This window comes from Festucalex cinctus, chromosome 1 (assembly GCF_051991245.1).
Source record: "Festucalex cinctus isolate MCC-2025b chromosome 1, RoL_Fcin_1.0, whole genome shotgun sequence".
In the NCBI taxonomy this organism is placed as follows: Eukaryota; Metazoa; Chordata; class Actinopteri; order Syngnathiformes; family Syngnathidae; genus Festucalex; species Festucalex cinctus.
In genome coordinates, this window is record NC_135411.1 from 65,896,173 (window position 1) to 65,921,681 (window position 25,509).

The 25,509-nt window shown below is 40.8% G+C and overlaps 1 protein-coding gene and 1 long non-coding RNA gene across 4 annotated transcripts in view; both read right to left on the bottom strand.

The window, feature by feature from the left end:
• LOC144005487 (ephrin type-B receptor 3-like) overlaps window positions 1-25,509 on the bottom strand; it is a 162,808-nt gene that overhangs the window by 100,194 nt on the left and 37,105 nt on the right. For all 3 annotated transcript variants that reach the window (XM_077503706.1, XM_077503726.1, XM_077503715.1), the window contains exons 2-3: window positions 24,162-24,226; window positions 7,083-7,755 (exon numbers count right to left, since the gene is read on the bottom strand). In XM_077503706.1, the coding sequence (XP_077359832.1) occupies window positions 7,083-7,755; window positions 24,162-24,226 (738 nt within the window). The remainder of the gene's footprint in view (window positions 1-7,082; window positions 7,756-24,161; window positions 24,227-25,509) is intronic.
• Window positions 10,473-12,008, bottom strand: LOC144007033 (uncharacterized). The gene is made up of 3 exons (XR_013280047.1): window positions 11,876-12,008; window positions 10,935-11,177; window positions 10,473-10,834 (listed from the first exon to the last, which is right to left on the bottom strand). It is a non-coding gene; the product is annotated as an uncharacterized LOC144007033 (long non-coding RNA).

The window sequence follows — 25,509 nt, forward strand, 5'->3', positions numbered from 1 at the left end:
GAGAAGTGGGCAAAAGTATGCCCCCTGTAGATGTGCAAAAATCGTCAAAAATGGGACATTCAAAAATTGGTAGCTCACTTCCTGTTCATTTTAGCATATGGGTTCAAGAGACTTTTTTGTAGGTCTTTGGCTCCCTCATACACCTAAAAATATTCATCATTCTTGCTTAAACATACAACCGGGGCTGCTTCGTTAAAAATTTCTAGGGGGCGCTATTGAGTCATTTTTGTAAAAATAACACAATCAACAATGAAATATTGCTCATTTTACCAGACCAGATGTGTGTGCCAAGTTTCATGAGTTTCTGTGCATGTTTAGACCCTCAAAACCGGCGTTGTTTTCTTGGCGAACAGTGCTTAGCCACGCCCACAGCGATTCGCAAAAACTCACAAACTTCGTGTTGTGACATCATGAAGGCCGAAACCCTCATCTGAGCAAATATGAGGTAGGTCCAGTTAACGTGTTTGGAGAAAAACGTAGAAGAAAATTCGTAAGAAAAAAAATTGCCACTAGGTGGCGCTATCAGTAAGATGAAATAGAAGTTCGTAGATGTCTTTAGGGCTGGACTCTCATCAAATGTGTGAAATTTTGAGAAGATAGGATCATCTCGGTCAAGTTAATGCTGCTTTTATTGTCACGAAAAATCTTCAGATTTTGCGGCACCGTAGCGGCCACGCCCTTTGGCGAAAAGTTACAATATTCGGTGTGGGGCATGATCAACATCTTAAGGCTTTTCTGACCAATTTTCAACTGGATTCCTTCAACGAGCTCAGCACAGTAGCTAAAAACGTAAAGTATGACATTTATTGTTAACACTAGGTGGCGCTATATGTATAGCTGAATTTTATCATATAGATGTTTTCAGGCCGTGACTATTACGTTGCCTGAGAAGTTTGAGATTTTTTGGAGCTTGAACATGGGAGTTATTAAGCATTTGCTCTTTCTGGACAAATGAAATTTTAAAGGCAATATTTGATGCCCCACCCCCGTCATATAGTATTTCGAAAAGGCAAGATTTTTTGCCCAGTTGTTCTCTCAGGTCTTGAGATGATAAATGCCAAGTTTGAAGTCAATTGGATGAAAAATGTTTGCAAAGGGGGAAAAAGCATGACCACAGTGAATGTGCCAAAATAGGCCAAAATTAGACATTAAAAAATTCATAGCTCACTTCCTGTACATTTTAGCTACATGGTCCCAATAGACTTTTTTTGTGCGTCTCGGGGTGCTACACGTGCCTGCCACGTTGCTCTAGCTCAAACGTGCCGGGCTTGGTTGTTATTTTTCTACGCTAGGGGGCGCTATAGAGTCGCGCTGTTATGACGACTTCATAATATCAAATTTTTCGCCGGGCCTGAGGAGTGTGCAAAGTTTGGTGAGTTTTCGTGAATGCGGTCGCTGCTCGGGCCCTAATAATGATAATAATAATTATTGTTATTATCATATATATATATACATATATATATTTATTTATTTTTTTATCTACTATCATCTGTCAGATTTTTTTTTTTAAAAGGCTGATGCCGATATTCATCAAAATGTTGAATATCAGCGCCAATAATCGGCCCTGTGGATTATCATTCTATCCCGACTACATAACTTCATTTTAAAGTCTCAAAGCTAAATGCTAACAAATAGCAACTATATGGCAGTGTTATAATGCTTTCCAAAACTGATATTGAACAGGCAGTGAAGCAACAGGTGTCGGCAGATAATATAAAAACACTTGCAGGCATATATCTTTTATCCTCTGTGAAAAACGACTAGAATTACTGCAGATTACTGAGTCACTTACAGTAGTTTGGTGAAACTCTTCTTCATTTGTCTGCATGAAATCATTATAGTGCCCCTGGTGACCAAGTCCCACACACCTTAAAGGGATCGTTCGGATTTTTTAACATGAATCTCAATTTCATCCTCACCTCCTGTGTGTGCGATCAGCACTGACTTACCCCTGACAGCGTTCTGTGACACGAGTTCTGGTGCAGCCTTCGAAAAGACAAACAACTTCTAGCGGAAGGATCAGCTAGCTGGCTGTAGTACGTCGATTAGCCGTCTACAGGGCGCCGCGCAGTGATACGAACGAACAGAAAAGTAGTGGCTGGCGGTAATGGCGTCGGAAAAGGAGTATTGTGATGGAAATGTATCACTCTTTTAAACACAAATTGTTTTTAGAAGAAAAACGCTTTATTTCCGTGACCCCAGCCAGCTTGCTGGACTATTTTCCTCTCGTCCAACACCGGACCAGAACTCGTGTCACAGAACGCTGTCAGGGGTAAGTCAGTGCTGATCGCACACACTGGAGGTGAGGATGAAATTGAGATTCATGTTAAAAAAAATCCGAACGATCCCTTTAAGGAGCCAAAATGACTAAATATAATGCACAAATTGTTTTATTCTTTACATTACCATATAGGTTTTAAAAATGTGCAAAATTATATTGTGTTATTTTTGTTGTTGTTCCGATATCGATACTGGTATCGGCAGAGGTGCCGATACTGCATTAAAACAGTGGTATCGGTATCGGTGACTACTCACAAGTAACATGCCGATACCATTAATTCCAATGCTAATATAGGACTTTGGAGGTAGCATCTTGTGTCTTGCTCATGCACGACATTCGCTGATATGTGAAATGTTCACTGCATGGCGATCTAAGATATCCTATTGGCCCTTGAATGCTCTGAACCAATGGCAGGACAGCTTTTTCATGTTGAGGAAAAAAAACCTTAGGTATGGTATCGGTATCGACCGATACTGCAAAGCTGGGTATTGGAATCAGTATCGGGAGCCAAAAAACGGTATCAGAACAACACTAGTTATTTTCCTTGGGGGATACAGAAATTAATGGTATTTCCATTCATTCAAATGGAAAGATAATTTGTGATACAAGTGTTTTGATTAGGCATGTGGTCACTGAATGTTTGATTGATGGTAGGATTATGAGGCGATCCTTCTAAAAATTTCCCTCGAAGTGAAAAGTTTGAGAATGCCTCTCCTAGGGTGTTTTGTCTTGAGAGCGTCACCCACATAGAGGCAACAACTAAAATGTCTGAGTGATTAATGTTAGCATGGCCATGTTGGCTCAAGTTGCCGGGAATGGTGTTAATGAGTGTGGCCTCCTGTAGATTAACTAACAGGAGGCCGCGGAGGAAATTACACTTCCTCATCGCAACCCCTGGCGGAGGCCCCGGAGAGCTTTTTATCAGGTAGTGGCGGCAAGCTTTTAACCTTGAGCCGCCAAATGGCCACGACAAATATCGCCGCCGCGTGTTGAACACCATTTCTCAGCCCAGGTGAGACAGACGGTAATGGTTGTCTATCCCACAGCATTTACACCCAACACCACGCTCTTTTTCCATTTGTTCACTCTTGGCTGCTGTTCCAGTCCCATGTTTATCAATTCACACGTTCCATCTTCTGCTAATGTCTCTTCCTCTCGTCTGTGGACTTCAAACGTCTTTTCTCTGCTGTTATCTGTGTTTCCCCTCTATTGGCTCGCCTTTCTCCACCACTATCTTTCTTTTCCATCCCTCCTGTCCTGCTCTTACTGTATTTGTATGCTGCTCCTTTCTGCAACAGCTCATTAATTCATACTCTCCTCCACCCTCCTTCACCTCCATTCAGGAGCCACACAATACATGCCGAGAGGGCAAAAACTGGGGTGACTTGCGGGGGGAAATATTAAGTAGCTTTGGTTCAATAATGATTGAAATGTCACATTAGATACTAGGAAGGTGCATGATCATCGATTAGTCGATCATTAAGGATTCAATGGATTTTGTGTAATTAGTTTTGGGATAATAATGTCTTGAAGCAATTGAAACGCTCAACTAGTTTAGCCTCATTTCCAACCAATGTGCAATGGCAGTAAATTATCCACTTTGTTTTAATTAATTGGTCTGAAACTTCGTAATTACAGTAGTAGATATTTCTATATAGTATAGTAGGTATTTATATACCGGTATACATCATTTCATGGAGCAACAATGAACACGACACGATGAAGGTAGTAGCGCAGTAGGAGATAGAAACCTTACTAGAAGGATGTGAACGTTATTCACCATTCATGTACTGTGGACACTTACCAGCAGTGTTGCCACAGTTACCTTGAAAAAGTAACTTAGTTACTTTACTGATTACTTGGTTTTAAAAGTAACTAAATTGCGTTACTGATTACTTGATTTTAAAAGTAACTAAGTTAGATTAAAAGTTACTTTTTAGTTACTTTCAGCAGCTGCCGATAACACCATCTCAACATAAAAATAATGCAGTAGAAACGGAGTTCCAAATACTTTATTGAAAGTGCATTTTTAACATGAAAATAAAGTTTTTTTTTATGAAAAACAAAATAGGCAGTCTCTCTTGACTTCTTGTAACGTAAATACTTTTTATAAAACAAAAAATAAAAATCTATCCAGGTTGAAAATGAAAATCCCCTAAATTCCTCTATTGTTTGTTTGTTCCGCTATTCCAGTGTGTACACATGTATCAGTTTAAATATTTATTAGTAGTTATTGACAGTTATAATTGTTTTTTGGTTTGTTTGTTTTTTCTCTTCAAAATAAGGATCAGGAAAACAAAAGGTTGATAATTTAATGTTAAATATAAATATTTAACCTTTAGACAGACACCAACACAATTAAACAGAATATTTGCACATTGTGAAGTATTTCAGAAACATAAATTTAAGACATGAAATAAACCTACCGTCCAGCCAAAAGAAATATGAAGCCACCTTATGGAACAATAAATCTATCAAACACATTTTAACCACTTAATATATGCAAAAATATTTCCAAAAGTTCATTTCCCTTTTTAATCAACAATTTTTGTATTTAACAATTGTTTTTTCTTTTGTCATCACTTTCATTTTTGGTTAATGTATGACATCTTTTTTTGTTTTTTTAATCTGAGACACGATGATGACCACAGAATCACTACTGTTTATATTTTGTTTTTTGGGCTGTCGTAATCGCGGGCACGTCTCAGTTCTCCTATCTGCTGCTCATGCTAGTTGTAGACATTGACAGGGAGCCACAAACTGAGAAATGAGATACTTGCAGTGTGCTTTTAGCTTAGCTGGTGTTTTGGCTGTGGGACATACCTGTGTCGTTTGAATCCATGCATTGGATCGTCACGGGAGTTATTCTTTTTGGCTCGCGCGCAGTACCAACGCCGGCCCGGGACATACAAGTGCACCGAGAGGACTCGATAGCCATGGGAAATACCGAGATGTACGGCACCGGCTTCTGCTAACTGTCTCCATTTGTATGTTGTCACTCGTTGCGCGCGCGCGCGCCGTGTCGCGAGCACGGAAACACGGAAGTAGCTTGAATGGTGATGCTACTGAAATGTAAACAAAACAAGTAGAGCACGGCGCAGAACTCTTGCTATTGTTATGAAAACCATAAAGCCTCACTCGCAACCGATACGGTCGTTTAGCTCCCCTTGACGAACGATGGTTCGGTCGAATCGTTTTTTTGTTCCACCCCTACTGAAAATGTAACTTGTCTGACGTCACTCCCCCTGGCGAGAGGGCGGAGACGACCTCATCCCATAATGCTTCACGGACCAGTTGAGAATGGAAATAAATTATTTTTTTTTACCACTTTTATGGTCCATAATGCACACTTTTTTTGTTGTGTTGTGTGCCTGTTGGTTAATAAAACTAGTAGTAAAAGTATCATCACTTTTGTTTTGAATGTGCAAACCATTCATGACCAGACCATGGCTGAATTCAGTGTGGTGATCAATGACTTCTGCCTCATCTTCGTAGTTAGCAGTAGTTGTTTGTGACTGTTACAACAGTGAGATAGTTTGCCTTCTTCATGAATATGTGGAGTAACGCATTGTTTCTCTGGACAGTTTTACTAAGTAACGCGTTACCGGCAACACTGCTTACCAGTTGGTAAGTAAGAACTTTTTTATGGTGGAAGTTTGCAATTTAGTGCCACTAGGTCTAGGGATTTTCTTAAGGTGGTGGTTGTTGGCTGGCTAAAGTTGACGTTAGCTAGCCACATACATACATATATATATATATATATATATATATATATATATATATATATATATATATATATATATATATATATTAGGGGTGTGAATTGCCTAGTACCTGACAATTCGATCCGTATCAAGATTCATAGGTCACGATTCGATTCGATACCAATTAATCCCGATATGAATTTACAAGTCGATTGTTACGATTTTTTTACTCAATTTAGAAAATACCATTCAGTAAACTTGTACATGTACACTGTAAGATTTGTATGAAAATTTATTATTTATTGATCTCAAACTTTAGTGTGATAACTGTGAGCCACTGTATTTAACAAACAGGTTGTAACCTTTTTCATGTTAGAACAGCATTGAAATAAAATATTAAGGCTTAATGTTCCATGAATATAACATTCTTCCATGCTTAAGGTGTGAAAGTTAGATGTTTTGTGTAATATTTTTTCATCAAAAATGGATGTTAAAAAATCGATTCGGCTGCCTATTGAATCGATTCGAGAATTGTGTGCTGTAGTATCGCGATATATTGCCGAATCGATTTTTAATATATATATACACACACACACACACACAGTAGTATAGTATAGTCGTCTCAATAATGTATTGGTTGTTGTGGTCTTGATAGTGTTGATGTATTATTTCCTCATTCTGTAATTACTCATAATACAGTCATTAATAGCTAAAGCACAAGCAACAAAATTGAGTACATCCCTAGTGAAAATATCCAGTGTTTATTCATCTTGGCTGCACTATTTCCAGTATGTATCCTTCAGAATCAGTAGCATTGGCATTCTCTGACCTGTGTATGAGCTTTGTTCCCAATGCTTCGTTTGTATCGTCATTTTATGCTGTTTTACTGTTGAGAGATTTGAGATGTTTTCACAGCAACCTGTGCAAATGTGGCACGAACACAGGCAATCCACAGGATTGTTTCCCATTATGTGATAACATTAAGCGAGCGCAGCATCTCCAAGGCAAAGTTGTTTGTTGTTGCCTGACATTTATGCGATGTTTATTGCTGTCAAATGTCACAGTGGGTCAAACGTGTTAGTGTAAAATGCACATACCTTGGCATTGGGTGCGATCCGCGGAGGGCTCATACCCAGCGACGCAAGTGCATGCACCCACCGGAACCATCCACTCTCCGTCACCATTGCAGTAGAGCTTCAGCGGGACGGACATCTCCATGGCGTTTGTCACACAAGCCCCCGGCGCGATGACTAAGGAAGTCGCTTCCGCCCCCGTGGCAGTCTCAGGGAAGACAGCGAAATTAGCAATGGTGGTGGAGCACTTTTTGAAGAACACCCGCACCGAGATCAGCGACATGCAGGCTCCGAGGTCCTGGAAGGCCAAAAAGAAGCCCGACTTGGACAGCGGGCCAAAGCTGCGCACTTTAGTGTTTATCCTGCCAGCTTCCAGGAGAGAGAAACTCTCATCGGGGGCTATTGTATCCACTTTGACATAAGGGTTCTCCCTCCACAGGGGGCTGGTATCTGTGGCCGTGTCCCCGTCCGATTCGTAGTAAAATAGATTAAATGTCTCTTTACAGGAGCCGGGGATGTTGGGAATGCTGGCACAGTCGCGCACTGAGAATTTGAGCTCCACGTAGACGCGGAGCACACCCCTGCGGGGGATATAGTCCGTCCTGAGCCAATTGTTCTGGTTGGGCTGTCGGACATTACACACCTGGTAGGTTCTGATGGGGCTCATGGAGTCATCATAGCCGCTCACTTCCTCCCACTGTGGGATTAAAAAACAAGCAGTGTGTCAAAGGAAGGCAGGGAGACGTTTGATGATGACACGGCGCACGTTTAATAGACTTCTTTTTTTTTTTTTTTTTTTTAATTGGACGAGTATTTCTCATTTGGCGACAACTCAGCCACAGCAGATAGGCGATTATCTGTTATGTTTTAATTAATACAGAGTTGTATTAAACATAGAGCCACCTAATACAATGCAGTGAAGCATGAGAGCATTCCAAAGTGAGAAATGACATCTGATATAAAAGGCACATCCCACATTGTGTCAAGTACGGACTGTGAGGAATAATTTGCAGCAAAAAAGATGTGAATTGCAAGAATCAGTCTGCAAATTATATTCATTACATGCAAGCTATTCATAGAAAACACATTTTCTCATTAAAACACGTTGCCACGCATGGCGGCTATTTGACAAACACGCCTGGGACTGATCATCAATTGTAAAAACAAGGTTGTTTTGCATTTATAACGCAAATGTGGTGTCTACAAGGTGCCCACAAAGTCCTTTAACAAGTAATATAAATCTATTATTTCTTTCTTTTTCTCTTATATACTGTAATCTTTCTGTTCATTTGCTTTTAAAATAAACTGTGTAACATCCTCCATATATTTACTGTAAATAGAGGGGCAATTTAAAATTAACTCAGACATTATATTAATGTTGTCAAGTTGTGTGTATATGTATAATAGGGATGGATGAGCCAATCCCCAGCCTTATTCAAGGTATTGGTACTTGTGACGGCAGCCGATGCCAGCATCAGACGCCAAGAAATTACAAGAATAGAAAATTGAGATAATTTTTTGTAATTTTAGGGGAAATTGCTATATTGGGATTTAGTTGTTTTTTTTGTTTTTTTGTTTTTTATCTGTCAGTTTTTTGGGGGGGGATTTTATGTACCAAAAGTAGTAGTGATATTGGTATCAGTGTACCGTATCAATATGGGACAAAAAAAAAGTGACATCGAACATCCCTAATATATTTATGTATTAGAATGGCCGTTTACATGCAATGCTGCACTTTAATTGCCTTAAAGCCCCAGTGTGTAGCTCACGACCGCCATCTATCGGTCAAACAAGATAATGCAATGATTTTAAGCACACGAACTACGGCGTCCCAGAGAGACCCTACTTCAACAGCCTACCGCCAATTTCACCGGAACAGAACGCAAACAACTTCTGGTATCCCTCGAGTGATGACGTAAGTGAATTGCATTTGTTAGACATACTGTACAGATCCCTAATATTTGTGATTTAGTCATTTAATTTCAGAATTAATATTTTTGTCGGCATTGTTAGGAAATACTGTACGTCAGCTAATGATAATGGCTATCTATGTTCATATTTGTTAGTGCAACTAAACCATGCAACAGAGAACACACAGTTATGTTATATGTTTTATAGACATGTGGACCATCTCAAAGAGGGCGAGGAGGGGGCGAGGGAGACGACGAGGAAGAGAACGCGGAACAGAACGCGGTGTCTCGTAACGTACAATTATGTCATCATGGAAAAATAATTCAATTCGAGCATGCATGTGAATGGCTCAAAACATACCTTTGCTTGGAATATGTGGTATTTAGATTACATCGTTTGCTGATAAGTTTAGTATATCGTACAAAATAATGGTGTTAACTGAACTACACATCTGCAACTCAGACTCGTAATTCCCCCCGTGTCTTGTTGCTACTAACCACTCAGAAAAGTGCTGCTTACAAAAACATTTGAAACCCTTTACTCAGATATCGATTTGTCACCATATTGAACAATTTTACCTAATAAATATCACTAAGCAACTTAATTAGTTTTGATTGAAGATACAACAGCTTCCTTGTACTTCGATGTGCAGGAATTTACATGGCTTTCACAAATAGTCTTGCTCATATAATAATGTACTTCATTGGCTCAGTGACTTTCAGTTCATTGTTTGGTACCTCATCTGACATACAATTGTTGCCTTCTTGCAGAGACTCGTACAGGAAATGACCATGGAGGAACATGAAGATATCCAAGTCCAGCTGATAGACTGACACCAAGAAATACTTTTTGACACATTGCTGACACATCAGCACCACCATGACTTCCTGTACCTGGATCCCAGACTGCAGCACCTTGGTGACTTGTGGCAAAATCAGTGACACTTTCCCAGATCCTCGAGGACAATACAAAGGTTTTTTACCTGGCATATAATTAGTCCATGTCTGACACTTGTTGTTGTAGTTTGTATAACTTGTATATTGTTGTGTGTTAATTTGTACATTTTGAATAACTAAAAAATACTATTTCCTTTGGCGTCAACATGCAGTGTTCATTCGACACCTAACCTAACACTATTTTACATGACTAGAAATGTAAAACATCAAAAGCCTGGAGAATTATTATAAATGCTTGCAATGACAAGGAATTCTTCATTGGCCAATGAATGTAAGGTACAGTACATGAAAATGAATAAATAAAATAAAGTAAAATAAAAGTCTACATGAAATGAACATATTAACTAAAAAATAAATAAATAAATAAATGCTGTTAGAATATAATGAGCGACATGAATTGCAGTTGTTCCAGAATTTTACCAATACGCTGTGCATTTCAAAATATGGAAAATAGACATACAGGTTTGGGCCAAAAGTAGTGTTACAGAGCAGGTATGTGTTGTACACAGCTAAAATATCTGATTACCTCAATACCATGATGTTTTTTTTGTGTGTGTGTGTGTGTGTGTGTGTGTGCTGACATTGTCCCCCATTAACATTGCAACATTCCTCAAACTCTCCCGAACACATAGTATGATCTGTAACACTACTTTTCGCCTACTCTATGATGTTATTGGGGCAAAATTAAGGAAGGCTTGTCCATTGATTGTGTGAACAGACTGCAGTAAAAATGAAGTCACTTCAATGTTTGCTGGTTTTATTAAGTTTGACATGCTCCTTGACTGCACAAGTACATGTTATGGAGTGAGGGCATGTTCCCACCAACGATGATATCATATTCTTCAAAGGCTTGCTGAGGAAAGTGAGGGAGGAGTCACTCCATGGCTTCAGACACCTGGTCAGCAGGTCCTGTGTAAAACAAGTGGTGCTTGTACATGTGACCATTCCGTATTGCTTCACACAAAAAGTTCATGTAGTGTGTAATACCGTCCATATGTAAATGACATACCAAGACGTCGGCTGACTTCAGTTTGTTGCAGCTCAGATATGGTAGGTGGAGATACTGGTGGTACAACACCGAAGCCTTCTGGGGTCCTCCATTCAAGTGTCCTCATTCGGGGCATTCCAATATGGCTGTTGACTCTCCCCTTGATATTTTTTTTCTTGCAGGTCGGTGATGTATTTAAACGGTGCATGAATGCTTGTATACATCAGAATATGGTTCTGGAAGCCCTCAAGTTTGGCTGTTGATCTAGTGTGACACAAACAAAAACAAAATTATAAAATAAAATAGAATAATTGATGATACTACTATATGTCACCAACTTTCCAACAAAGCCCCCAAAATAGAGGTAAGATCTTTAGTTTTTGAGCCCAAAACATTGTATTAGCTAGATAAAAGTAACTTGACTGCATAGAATATGCAAAGGCTGCTTGCTTGTCGAGTTTCCGTGGAAAACGTAGCAGCCTGTAAATTCTTGTGCACCCAATTACACAATGGACCAGTACACACTTGAGTGAGAGAGTTCAGACTCTAGCAGTGCTTACGGTACAGCCAGCATTTAAGTCCAGAAAGTTATTCCCTGCCGAAAATTAATTTCGAGAACACTATTTTCACCAACCACAACGAAAATAATTTTCAACTCCTCCACTAATACAGTATGCTTTAGATTCTCTATTGAAGTTATGGGCAAATATACCTCCGAAATCACAGTTACATTACATTACACAATAACTTGCGCATTTACTCTAAATATAACGTGCCAGCGGGAATCTTTTTTTTTTTTTTCAAAGCAAGTAGCTTCATAACGAAATCGTTCGAGTGGTGCGGAGTTGCTAATCAACAGATACAGTTATCGTAAAACAAAGGTACGAACATCGTATTGATTAGTACGATGTATACTTTTTCTCTCGCTCTCAAAACGTAAACACAAATGTACTCTTACTTACCGGTCAAGTAGAAAGCAGTCGAAGGCACCGGCACGTCCCAAACCTAGTCTGTTCCTCATTTCTCTCCATCTGGCAAATGCGGCTACAATATAAACTCTTGTTTTGTCGCGCTGAAATAAAATAAATTCCCAAAGCAATGATAATGCTCTCTTCGGGGACCGGAAACTCTTCTTCTTCGTGTACATGCGGTCTCCATACAAACCGGAAGTGCGTCTGCAAAGGCGTTCCAAAAACGCGTGAAGAAATGGAGCGCTGAAATTTGTCGTTGAAGGCACCCGTAGCAGAAAGATGGCGGCGAAACATGGCGGACACTAGAAGCCGCGGCCCGGACATGTAAGATAATTTGCGATTTCTAGACTAACCGTTATATTTAAAAAAAAAGTACGTTTATGCGATACAACATATCTTTTTACATACTACTAACACAAACAATTGTTTTTTTTTTCGAATGATTTATTGTTTCACCACTAGATGCCACTGTATAATACTGAGTGTACCTTTAAGGCAGCCTTCCTGTGATCTATGACCTCACCCAGAATATATTTCCTGCATGGCTCCATGCTCATATTACAGATACTTGCATCAATCATCTGCTTATTATTTACGAATAGCTGTGGTACAAGGTGAAGTATTTAGATGTGTTTAATACTTTATGATTCAGACTGTCAATATCATCTAAAGTAGATGAATAGCTTCATACATATGTTGTCTTCTGCATATTAATGCATGGTAACGAACATCACAGTCTGATTAATGGCCCAGTTAGTCAATAAATGTATAGTCCATTAAGCAACCACCTCGTGGCAGTCAATCTATTTATTTATTTTTTACCCCCCAATTCCCTGTTGGACCAAATGCTTCGTTTCCATAACAAATGAGTTTGCAGAAGTTGATTATTTCCACACCAAGAAAATACTGCATAAGTCATCTCACGTCTTTGAGCTGCTGTGCAATTTATTCCCACGCGATGAGCCCAGGAGTCAGCATTGGGCGTCATAAATCATCAGCAACACGTTGATGCACTACCTGACAAATATGATAATTGCAGGTCCCTGAACGTATGGGCTTGGCGGCCGAGCGGATGGTGGGGGTTGCCTCGCCGCTCCTGACATATGACTTTATGGATACCAGTACGCTCAGACTCTGCTCTTTTTTTTTCCCCCCCAAAAAAAGGAGGGAGCCAGAGCTGCCCAAGATCGTTTCCATGGAAACCCAGCATTTCCATTGACTGACTTTGCGCTCACGTAGGGAAGACAAATGACACTGGCCAGGAGTGGGGGGGAGGTCTGTCAGGCTGTTAGCCCTTGGGTCAAATTCATGTTGCTTCATTTTCCCAGCACTCATACAGGACATATCAACAGAACACCTTCAATTTGGACTCTAATGCATTCTTTTCAATTATCGGGCACTCCACGCTTCCTAGCAGTTCTAAAGAGCTGTGAGGACTTGCTTAGGTTTATCTCAATGTTTGCACTTTGGTTTGCTTGGAGCAGTGAGTGGCATACACACGAGTCCCAGGCTGTAGCTTCGGGGACCTCAAAAAACATTGGCAATCAATTATGCTGTATCACTTTAAAAATGCGTAGACTGAAACATTTTCTATACGGCTTATCGTCATTAGGCTGTCTGTCCCTGCTTACTCTGAGGCAGGGTGCATCCTTGACTGGTCGCCAGCCGATCGCAGGGCAAATATGGAAAAACTGCCATTCACATTTGCAGTCGATTGGAGCAGAAAATTGGAAGGAAGAGCAACAAAAAAATAAATAAATAAAATCAAAAAAAAAAAAAAAAGAGTGGATTTAGGGAACGAGGTTAATAGAACTGCTGGAATGGAGATTGGGGGTGGTGGTATGCATGGTGAGCAGAGACATTCTAGTCTAAGGGGTCTAGTAAAGAGAATCTTGAACTTGCTTGAAATCAAAGACCCAGTTGTCCGATGAAGGCTTGCCCATATTTGGAAGAGCTTTCCTCTCTGTTTTAGATGAGATGCCAGCAATACCTAAGTATAATATTATTGACCCAGACCTCAGGATACTGGGGCTCCTAGTGACTTCTATTTTCCCCATGCCGTTTAGGCAAAATTCTGCCAAAACAGCACTCTGAAATCACTCCCCTCCACCCCCTCAACTATTGGCTGTGCCTAATGAATGATGTCACCCTCGCAGCACATACACGAACAATTGGTTCGTTGACAATATGCTGTGCATTGCTAAGTGCAGTGTGAAAAGGCTTTTAGACTGGAAAATATTTTTTCATTTTCTTGACATAGGTGACTGAAAAAAAAAAGAAGTTATTTATTTCATTGTATGTTTCAAAGAATCTTACCTTTGGTGTAGGATGAATTAGGGCTGGGCGATATGGCCAAAAAATAAAATCTCGATTTTTTTCTGTCATTCTGGACGATTACGATTTTAATCGATTTTAATCAAAAGTTAAAAAAGACATTTAAACAAGGTTTGATTTATTCAAAAAATAATCTTGTCCAAAATGTTCAGACAATAACGTACACTAATTTTTAATCAGTTTTAACGTAAATTTAAAGGAACACTTTACTTATTGATCCATTTTTAGCAGCAAAAAGTTGCTACTTTTTCAATAATTAATTTGGTGACGTGATTATTTTTTTATGTACATTTAATAACTTTTAAACCGATGTTAAAATGAATCGAACGCCGGCATGTTTGTTACACGTGACTAAATAACCCGGATGTTTACGTCACTAGTGTGTAAACGCTACACTATGGAAGCACTATGCAACGCAGCCGTGCATCTAGCGTCAAACCCGGAAGGATTAAACCTTATCGCTTCGATCCAACACGACAAAATAACCCTACCGAAGGAAAGTCTGCCTTGGATGTGAAAGTTGTGGCGCCAGATGGTCTTTTCGGGCACAAAATAAACTTTAACGAACGAGTGAATCAGGCGGGGGGTGAGTGGTGGTGCGGGAGCTGCACAGGAATGGACAATCCGCTAATGAATGTGTGCTGGCTGGAAATGAAAGAACTCGAGGATCGGTTCCTTGCGGACAATCTCAACTGCCAATATCCAACAGGTAAAGTGACACACAGCACGAGCAATGCAAAACGTGTGGAACTGACGAACTATTTCAGGAAAAAGAAAAAATAGTAAAATTAAATGTATCATCGTTACAGCGCCCAACCTCCCCTAGCTGTTTTTTTTCTTTTCTTTTTTTGCGTAGCGTCCCGATGATGTAAACGAAAGGCTGCCAGAAGGTTGTGTATTAACCGTGTTTATTTATAGACAGAATGAAGTAAGGAAATGCGAGACGCCGTTACCTAGGCTGGTTACCACAGGAAGAACAGCGGGACAGAACACAAATGTAGTACGTCGCACACGACACATGATAATGACACTAATCCACAGTCTATAAATTTTTTGGTAAAATAAGATTATGAACATGGTCAATTTGTGAAGTATAAACAACTTACGAGCTAATAAAACATAACGTCCTCGTCCCCGTACTTGACGATGTTCACACTCAAATGAATTATGAAATAAAACAGTCCGTGCAGTATAATAACGAATGCCCCCCCACCCCCCACCCCCTAAACATGCCTACCTTTCGCTTTAAATTTGCTTCGCTTCTCCGAGATCTTTCAGTGGCCGTAGGGAGACCTCGATTTGTGCCGGCTGTTGTGAGAGTGAAGGCTCCGTGTTGCTAGCAGTTGCGGAAGTAGCCGCCAGAGATCCTCCATCGGCTTGATTATTTCCCACGTCTGGTTCTTTAAAGATACTCGGTACTGCGTTGGGCTTTAGTATTAGGCGTGTGGCGTACCCCATCTCAAATTGTAACATATTTTCTTAGTCCTCATGCCTGAAATGTTCGCTGCGCGCACGCCTGCTTGTCCTTCGGGAGGTTGACAGCACTTAGCAAACAAACCATTGTCTACTCAAGTCGTTTTTTTTTTTTTTTTTTTTTTTTTTTTTTTTTTTTTTTAGGGGGGTCTCGCGGGTTTTTCCTTGCCGACGCCTTGCAAAATTTTGCAATACACAAAGGCATAAGTGACAGTTTGTGTCCTCCTCGTTGTTATGTCTGCGTGAACTACTGTTCGCCAAGCGAGTATACACACTTGTTACGTCACCACTCGGGGGCGTTCCAACACGGAAGTACTTCTATGTTGAAGAAAAGTTAAATAAATCAATATAAGGGTGTATTCTTCAGCTCTTATGCATTTTTCGTAGCTAAACTAACTATTTACTGCCGATCAAGCCATACATGTAAAATTAAAGGAGCCTTCCTTTAACATAGCTTGTTAAAAAAAAAAGCTACTCATATCTTTTTCATAACTTAAATGCCACATAGATTGTGCAAAAAAAAAAAAAAAGAGCAACTCACAGCTTTTGCTCAACTTAAAAGCCATACACAGCTTATACAAAATAAAAAAAAATAAAAAAATACTACTTATGGCTTTGCATAACCTAAATGCCACAAAGCGTGTGCAAAAAAGAAAAGCTATTCATAGCCTTTTGTTCAACTTAAATGCCACATACATAGTTGGAGCAAAAAATACTCATAGCTTTTGCTCAACTTAAATGTTACATACATATGCAAAAAAAAACAACTTGTCATAGCTTTTGCATAACTTAAATGCCACAAGTAAGTAGTTTTAACAATTGCAAACAGGTATTGTAAACCACACATCCAGTATTCTACCACTTGTGCAAAAATACAACTCAACTCACAATAACATTTGTATATAACAGAACTTCAAGATCAACAGTTTAAAAATAATCAGCACCACCTTTTATTGCAATTAACTCAAATTCCTTGCAAGAAAAACTCGCCTGACTCTGGCAAAAGACAAGCTCTTGTGCATGTCACAATGTTTCCCCCGGTACTAAATACAGCTAAAGTTTGGTGTTTCATGGTGTGCTTGCACTTATCTTTGCTAGCGTTTCTTTCGAATGCCTTTGGCAAAAGTGCTGGAAGAGGTTAGTTGTGCTCCTACTTAATAGCTTGTTCGGCAAACCTTGCACATGCTTGTAGTTTGCTCTACGTCACTCTTGTAAAAGCCGAACTAATTCCATATAATAGACGTTATAGTTGGTCTTCTGGAGCAGACATAATGTGCGCGAGTAGGCAGCGTAGCGTTTGGCCGAAGTCGCAAACAGGCGGTGATGTGGAGCTCCAGGTGATATGAAACCGTCACTTGCATTCGCTGCCGGTTGGTGTGGGTTAGCTTCGCCGACCAGGAGACCGTGTAAAGGCCTCACCCCGGGTTTTCACCGGTTGCGGTTGCGGTGCGGTTGCGGTGCGGTCCGGCGACGCAAGCAATTAGATTCCATTCATTCGAATGGTGCAGTTTACATCGCTTGCGGGTGCGTTGCGTGTCGACTGCGGAAGGCCTGCGGCGTGCCGCAAGCCTTCCGCAAGGATAGACCTATTTTCTATTTTTGCCGGACGCCGCAGCGGTAGGCCTCCGGCAAATGGCAAGCTAGCACAAAACACATCGAGCGGGACAGGAAGACCGAGGCAGTTTCAAAATAAATTTCCGGTTACCTTTCAGAATAAAACACTCGCCAGCTCCTATTTCGCAAGTTTTTCAGCAAAACGTGACGTGGGCGTCGCCGGGCCATGTGCTCATTCACGGTTTAGACACCAGCGAACATGGACGAGGAGAGGTTTATATTGGAGGTGGAAAACCACAAAATAATATATGACACGGCACATCCTTTTTATAAGGACTGTAATGTATTGTGAGTTTGATGTTCGCGATTGCTTGTTGTGCCCGTCTCGCTTGCCGTACTGAGCGGCAGCCGGACGCGGAAGGACAACCAAAAAAAGGATGCTGCATGGAATCTCATAGCAGAAGAAGAAGAAAAAGTTAAATCAAAAGAAGTCCACCTCTCTTTCTGCTTCTCTGTTGAGCACAGACATTCTGTATGTTTGTCGTTGTGAAATGCCACATGATCGCGCGCGCGCGGTCCCGCGAGGCACGTTGGGAAGTGGGCGGCGACGGAGCTGCCGGACCGCAGCTGTGCGGAGCCGGTGTGGATTGACAAAAAAATTGACCCGTCCGGAGCACGCAGTCAAGACGCACCGCACCGCAACCGCACCGCAACCGCATCCAGTGAAAACCCGGGGTTAGTATACTTCTGCGTCAGGCTCACGCGGAGACGTTACGGCAGAGCTTCGCTCGTGCGTTTGCCTTCAAACTTGTGCGTAATACACATCACATTTATTAATTAATTAATTTGTTCATTAATTTGTGTGCGTGTTTGTGAGTGAAAAGAAAAGGGAAAAAAACGGGAGGTGATGTGAACTGCCTATACGGCTGTTCCGAGGTCCTGTGCGCCTTCCGATGATGTCACATACCGCAGCTTCGGTATAGTAGGCTGACGTCATCAGCAAGCGGCCGGCGGCGCGGTTCGGGGCGGGTGGGCCTCTGGTGTGCCCCGTGGTCCCCCTGGTTGGCGGTTGTCGGGGGGGTGGCGGCTTGTTTGGGGGGGGTGGAGGTATGGGTGGGTGGGGGGTTGGGTGTTGGGGGTCGGGGTGTGTTCGGGGGTTTGGGGCCGGGGGTGGCGTGCCTGGGTCGTGGCGGGTTTGGGTGGGCTGCGGGGGGGTCGTGGGGGGATGGGGGCTGGGGACCGGTGGGGCGCTATGGGGACCCGCCGGGCCTCGTTCTGCAGCCTTGGGCTCGGGGGTGTGGGCCGGGGGTGATCCGGGCGTCTGGGTCGCTTTGCTGGACCGCGGTTGACGGCTTCTTTCTTTGGTGGTGGTCCTTATGCATGCCAGATCCATCGCACCAGCATCTACTGAAACTCAAACAGAATTTGCCTCTCCCTCCCACAGCCCCTTGAATCAGTGGGTGCTGGTGTCTGTGGATCTCACTTTGCTTTATCCATCCTTCCCTCCTTCCTCTCTTTAGTTTTTCCTCTGGTCACTTGAGATCTCAATTTATTGGAAGTTTGAGGTTTCTGGGGTTGGCATAAGACTCTGGTTTTGTAACCACGCAGGAGGGGTTTGGTTGGTGCTGGATTTCACTTTGATGGATTGGATGTACTGGCTTCTATGGATCTCACTCTGCCTCATCGATCCTTCCCTCCTGCCTCTCTTTAGTTTTTCCTCTGGTCTCTTGAGATCTCGCTAATTTGTTGGAATTTAGAGGCTTCCGGGGTTGGCGTAAGACTTTGATTTTGTAACCATGGGGAAGGCAGGAAGTGTTTGGTCGGTGCTGGATTTCACTTTGATTTATCTTTCTTTTCTCTTTATTTTTTCTGACCTTTTCTCTGGTCTCCTGACCATTTGAACCTCACGACTCTGGCAAGATTCTGAAGTACCTGGTTAAGGCGAAGGGTAATGGGATATTTATAAGGTTTGAGGTGAATTAATGAGTATAAATTTATATGTATTTGCACGCACACGCACGCGTACGCACGCACGCAAACGCATGCACGCAAACGCACACACGCAAACGCACGCACACATACACACACACACACAAAAACAAAAACAAAAAAAAAAGAGCAATGATTATAAGACGTTGAATCGGTAAGACTACCGAATGAACAATTCTGAGCTCTTTAAAAAAATAAAAATAAAATAAAAATCAGCAAGCGCCCCAGCCACCAAGCGAAGGACCCCAAAACAACGAGCGTAAACAGAAGCAAGCCGCTCAAGGTAGATGATGTGTATTTATTTATAAGCACCTCGATTTCACGATTTAGCTCATTTTCACATCGTGGTATTTTAAATGGCCGAATTAATTGAATTACGGTAATTCGATTTATCGCCCAGCCATAGGATGAATATACTGCAAATGCCATGGGAAAATTTAATGAAATAGGGACGATAATTTGGAGGGTTGCATTAGGTAGGGTTTTGACTTTGGATTTGTCTCATTAAGCTTCTGCTTTTGTCCTTTCAGTCAACAAAAAATCTTAGTCTTAATTTTTCAAATGAGTTTTTTTTTTTAATTTACTTCTTAAAATATTACTCTGCCCTCATTAAACATTGACTTCAATATCATAATATGACTTTACCTTGAAAAAATACGAGGGACAGACCGATTATCGGCCAGGCCGATTATCGGTGCCGATATTTGTCAAAATGCCATTTTTGGAAACTGAAGGCCGATAAAGCTGGTAATCTCACTGAGCAGTGAGTATTTGTGAACATATAGCGAATTGGGGGTTTTCATCAGGAATTGTAATTTATTGAGAGTCAGTTTTGACTTGTCGTAAACACATTTGGAACATCTTCAGACCATTTTTCACTGCGGAGATCTTTTGAAACATTTTACAAACCCTAACAAATACCCCAAATGAGCTACATTCGCATGCATTTGTCAATCAGTGAGATATAGGGAACTTTTCATTTATGGTCGATTTATATTTCCACTTTACAAAAAAATGGGAACCCCCTACACTTTTTATTAAAACAAAAATTAAATTAAGAAATTATGTTGAAATTTTACAAAACTTTATTTATTGTAGAAACCTTTCGGGATCTATTTACTTGCTTTTTATTTTTCATTTATTTATTTTTATTTAGCTTAAAGCAGCTGTATGGAAGATTTAAAATTTCAAATCGCTACTGCCACCTGTGGCCGAAAACAAACTGCACACTCGTACACGCTGCGCGCACTCGTACGTGCACGACCTCAATACTGAAGACTGGGCTCTTCATATCCAATTAAACTATGTTTTCAGAGGTAAGAAGTTTTATAATATTATACAAAGCTGGCCACTTCACGGGATGAGACTCTCGATCCCCACTAAACAATTGTCCACGGGACGTGCAGATCATATTGCTTTAGTCGGTCGAAGTCCAGTCCTGTGCTGTACTCCAAAACCATGTGCAAATTACGTCAATTAATTGGACCTCATTCCGATGTTAATATGCAGTTACATATTGTAGTCACCCCGCTCGACGGGCGTCAACCTGATTCTAGTCATTATTAGTGTATGTCGTCCCCAGGCTAGCGTCATTGTGCATGAGCCGAAAGGTGGGCTGTCATTTATGGAAATTGACGATTGTGAAAAACATATAGACCCATTCACTACTTAGTGTGATATGGCCGTGAATGTTATCGCCATTCAGTAGTACTGTTCACATTCCGTTAGCATAATGTAGCTGCAATAGGCTGTTTTCACGGAGGAAAATAAGGCAAGATTTAGTCTGATTGAAACGCCGCGGAATAGAACGTCTGTTCTTCATAAAGTCATTCTGTTCTATTACATTCAACTTTGCCGCCCCTTTCACGCTAAATATTGCCGTCCACCTCACTTTCACCCCAATAGTTACCACCGAGAAGTGATCGATCTTGAGGTTACTGCTATTTGACAACAACACATTTTTTTTCTAAATGTCAAGATACTCGCTTCTTACCTTTTGGAGTAGAAAGAAAGCCAGCTGTGAATCACTTTTCTAATCCAAGTCCGATCTCAACTCTTTCCACCGCTGAAATGTCAAACCAATGTTCACTCTCGTTCTTGCCCGGCGTCGATCACTATCAAGTTTAGATTTTTTTTTTTCGTGGCACTTGTCATTGTTTTCATTTTTTTTAAGCAGCCTTCCGCGGAGTAACAGCGGGTGTCTGGGGCAGCGAAAATCTGTACTAGTTCCGTCTTCGCGACTACAGGAAACAACTGACGAGAACATGCATGACGTCACATCCCGCAGACAGAGGTCGGGAAATTCGAAGGATTTGGACCGGACGCTTCCTAAATAATATTGGCCAGAGGCTTGTAGGAGTACCCATTGTGAACAGCTAAGATGTTGATCTACTAATTAGAATATGTTTTAAGCCTAATTTATGCCTCCACGTTTGCTCTCGCGTCGATGAGCGCCGTCGATCACATGATCGACGCGAGCCATGAATTTTAAGTGCTGCGTCGCTCGTGGCCGGCCGACGTGCACACGTCGCCAATCCTTGGACGCACGTCGATGGCGGGGCGTCGCTCGCTTCTGATTGGTCCGTTCGATGGCGTTTTTTCTTTTTTTTCTCTCTCTCTCTCTCCCCGCCCAGATAGTTTCCGTGAAGGCAACTGGCGGAAACTATCTGGGCGGCGCAAATCGACTTCCCTGCTCGGAGACCACGGCTGTGCATGTGGATATGTGCCTGGGACGAGAGGCGGAAAACAACAATAACAAAAAATAAAAAAATAAATAAAAAAAACTGTGTTCGCTAAGCGCACGGCTGTTGTGTTTTGGCGAGTTTACGGCCGACACCGGTGCAAATTGGCAATAATTAATTGCCACGGTGATGAACTTACTCTCCCCCCGGCTTTGTTTCGTGTTTCTGAATTAAATTGAACTTCCTGAATCCGTCATAAAATGCAGAGGAATCGCCACTCTGTGGCGGCCCAGCCATAGCGACAGCGGGACTTGGTGTGAAACTCCAGCAGACACCGATGTGTATTGCGCACAAGTCGGAAGGCAAACGCACGAGCGGAGCTCCAACGTGACGCCTCGACGCGAGCCTCTCGCAGAAGCATACTGAGGCCTTTAGTCATAAATGGTCAAATAAAAAGGCTATTGTTAAGATATTTTTTGGGGAAATCCTCCATATAGTAGCTTTAACACATGCCAATGACCCTGGAAATGCTGCAATTTTTGTTACATTTTTTTTTAAACAAATCTGTCTATTTTATTATTTTTTAATGATTTAAAATAAATAAATAAATACATAAATAAATAGGGGCGGCACGGTAGTCGAGTGGTTAGCACGTCCGCTTCCCAGTTCTGAGGTCTCCGGTTCGAGTCCAGGCTCGGACCTTCCTGGGTGGAGTTTGCATGTTCTCTCCGTGCCCGCGTGGGTCTTCTCCGGGTACTCCGGTCTCCTCCCACATTCCAAAGACATGCATGGCAGGTTAATTGGGCGCTCCGAATTGTCCCTAGGTGGGCGTGTGAGTGTGGATGGTTGTTCGTCTCTGTGTGCCCTGCGATTGGTTGGCAACCAGTCCATGGTGTTCCCTGCCTATTGCCCAGAGCCAGCTGAGATAGGCGCCAGCAGCCCCCGCGACCCTTGTGAGGAATAAGCGGTCAAGAAAATGGATGGATGGATAAATAAATAGAAATTGTTTTCATTTATGGATCTATTTAAATTTCCACTTTATAAAAAATAGTAACTCCCTACACTTTATTTAAAAAAAAAATGTTGAAATTTTAGAAAACTTTATTTACAGTAGAAATCTTTAGGGATTTATTTACTTGCTTTTTAATTGTTATTTTATAATTAATAAATTAAAATAATAAATACATAATAAAAAATAATATCATTTTTTTATTATTATTATTATTATCAATAATTTTATTATTATAATAACCCTGGAAGCTCACTGCAACCTTTGTTATAATTATTTAAACAAATCTGTTAATATAGTTTAAAAGGACTTTTTTTTTTTTTTTTTTACTGCAAAGAATATCGGCTTGAAATATCGGTTATCGGCCTCCTTGACTACGAATGATCTGTATCGGTATCAGCCTTGAAAAAACCATATCGGTCTATCACTAAAAAAATACGTCTATTCTTGTACAATTATGGCTTTTATACCAATAATACTGCGATTGGCTGGCAACCAGTCCAGGGTGTCCCCCGCCAACTGCCCAGAGCCAGCTGAGATAGGCGCCAGCACCCCCCGCGACCCTTGTGAGGAATAAGAGGTCAAGAAAATGGATGGATGGATACCAATAATAATGTCTTTATTGTTTTTGTTGTTATAAAGATTGACTTTTTTTTTTTGTCTTTTGTAAGAGTAAGACTTTATTCTCATAAAATTTACATATTTTCACTGAAAAATCTGAATGTTTGTTCCAGTAACATTTTTATTTTTTTCTTGATAATAGGATATTTTTATTATTTTTTTTAACCTTTTATTTCTTATGGTATTTACGAGTATCCATTGTAGTTATGTTTGATTTATGTTAGGATAATGAGGGGGTCATTTCAATTCTTCTCTGCCCAATTCTTCCTAGCAGTTCTTGCACACTGTGGGGATTTGCTCTAGTTTATCTGCATGTTTGCACATTTGTTTGTTCAGACAACACGATGCACATTGTGTGTGGCTCATCAAGCTTTTAGCGTTTGTTTTCTTTAAAACTAAAACTCCGCAGTTGCTTCCCCCACGTCACACAGCGTGTTTCTGATTTGCGTTTTTAGTATCCCAGAAAAGCAAACACGCTGCAAAAACAAAGCAATAAAACAGTAGGTGTGCTGCGCAAGACACTCGGGGCTCTATTAACGAGCAAATGGAACAAATGTTGTTAAAGGGGAATAAACGGAGAGGGTGGGGCCAAAAAACACCGGCAACATATGCTCACCCCGCTCTCTGGGAATGTAGTCCAGGCCAGCTCTGTTGTAGCCCACCGACTGTCCATAAGTGTTTCTGCAGAGTCAGAAAAGACAAATTACATTTAATTCACAACAATGTCAATTCACAGTTCACCAAAATCGTGGAAAAGTGGAATGCCAATTAAACCAACTGAGGACTTCAATTTGATGTGGTGGAAGAACTTCTCTGTTTTTCACTCCTCTTTTGATGACAGTATCATAGTAAGCAGAAATTCGGCTGAGGTATTTTCATAGTCGCACAGCTTGCCATAGCTGACGTCATGTTCTTCTTCTTTAGCTCACAAACTAGTCGAGAGTGAAGCAACAGCATTTCTGATGATTGCAGCCAAGTGATGCATCCCATCGTAATGCCACAAAATCTCAATTATTATCATCAATGCAATTATTAATTAAGTTTAAATTGTTCCATAACTCAATCTCTCATGCACCTCTGAATTGAATAGAAATGTACTTAATTTTTTCCAGCCTCTTACCAAAAAACCCAAAACGTTTGTAAAGAGTTTATTACTGAGCAAAATGCTGCACTATAATATTGCAATGCATAAAAAGCATACACAATTAAATCGAATGTAAAAAAGTAAACAGTTTTTCCCACGTTTTATGCTTTACTTCAATAGGCATTGTGCTGCTTGTTCTGGTGTGCACACCTTGGCAACCTGGGGGCAGACGGAGCCATGTTCAGATGATTTATTTATACTACTCCTTTTCTATTTTTTCCCCATCTTTAATCTTTCTGAGGGAGAAAATGCTTGAAAGAAGTGAAATGCTCTTACACAAAACTACCTGATACAAAATAATGAGCATATTTTGCCTTGATATGAGATATTTAATTAGGGATGAGCAAGTTCGATATCAGGTAAATATATTGGGCCAATACCTGGCCTTATTTTAAGATATCGGTGCTCGCAATGGACTCTCTTGTGGCCGTTTTACAATCAGGAACATAAGGCACACATGACTAAAATTTGCACATTACGAATGTATTTATTTATTTATATATTTATTTAAATTCATTTTTATAGTGTTATGTACAAAATGTGTATTTTATGAACAAATTGAAAAAGATAATATAAAATTTCCATTAATTCCATGCAATTTTAAGGAAAAATGTTATGTTGGGATATATAGGTCTTTCATTAAAATTATATGTCATTGTTTTTGTTGTATTGGGCATTTTATGTATCAAAAGTACTAGTGGTATTGATACTTGGTAAGAACAAAGCCTTCTTTAAGACACTGCCCCAACTCTGAAGACTCACATAAAAGTACACATTGGTGCTGCCCTCAACTGAGATTTGTCAAACAGAGTTATCAGCT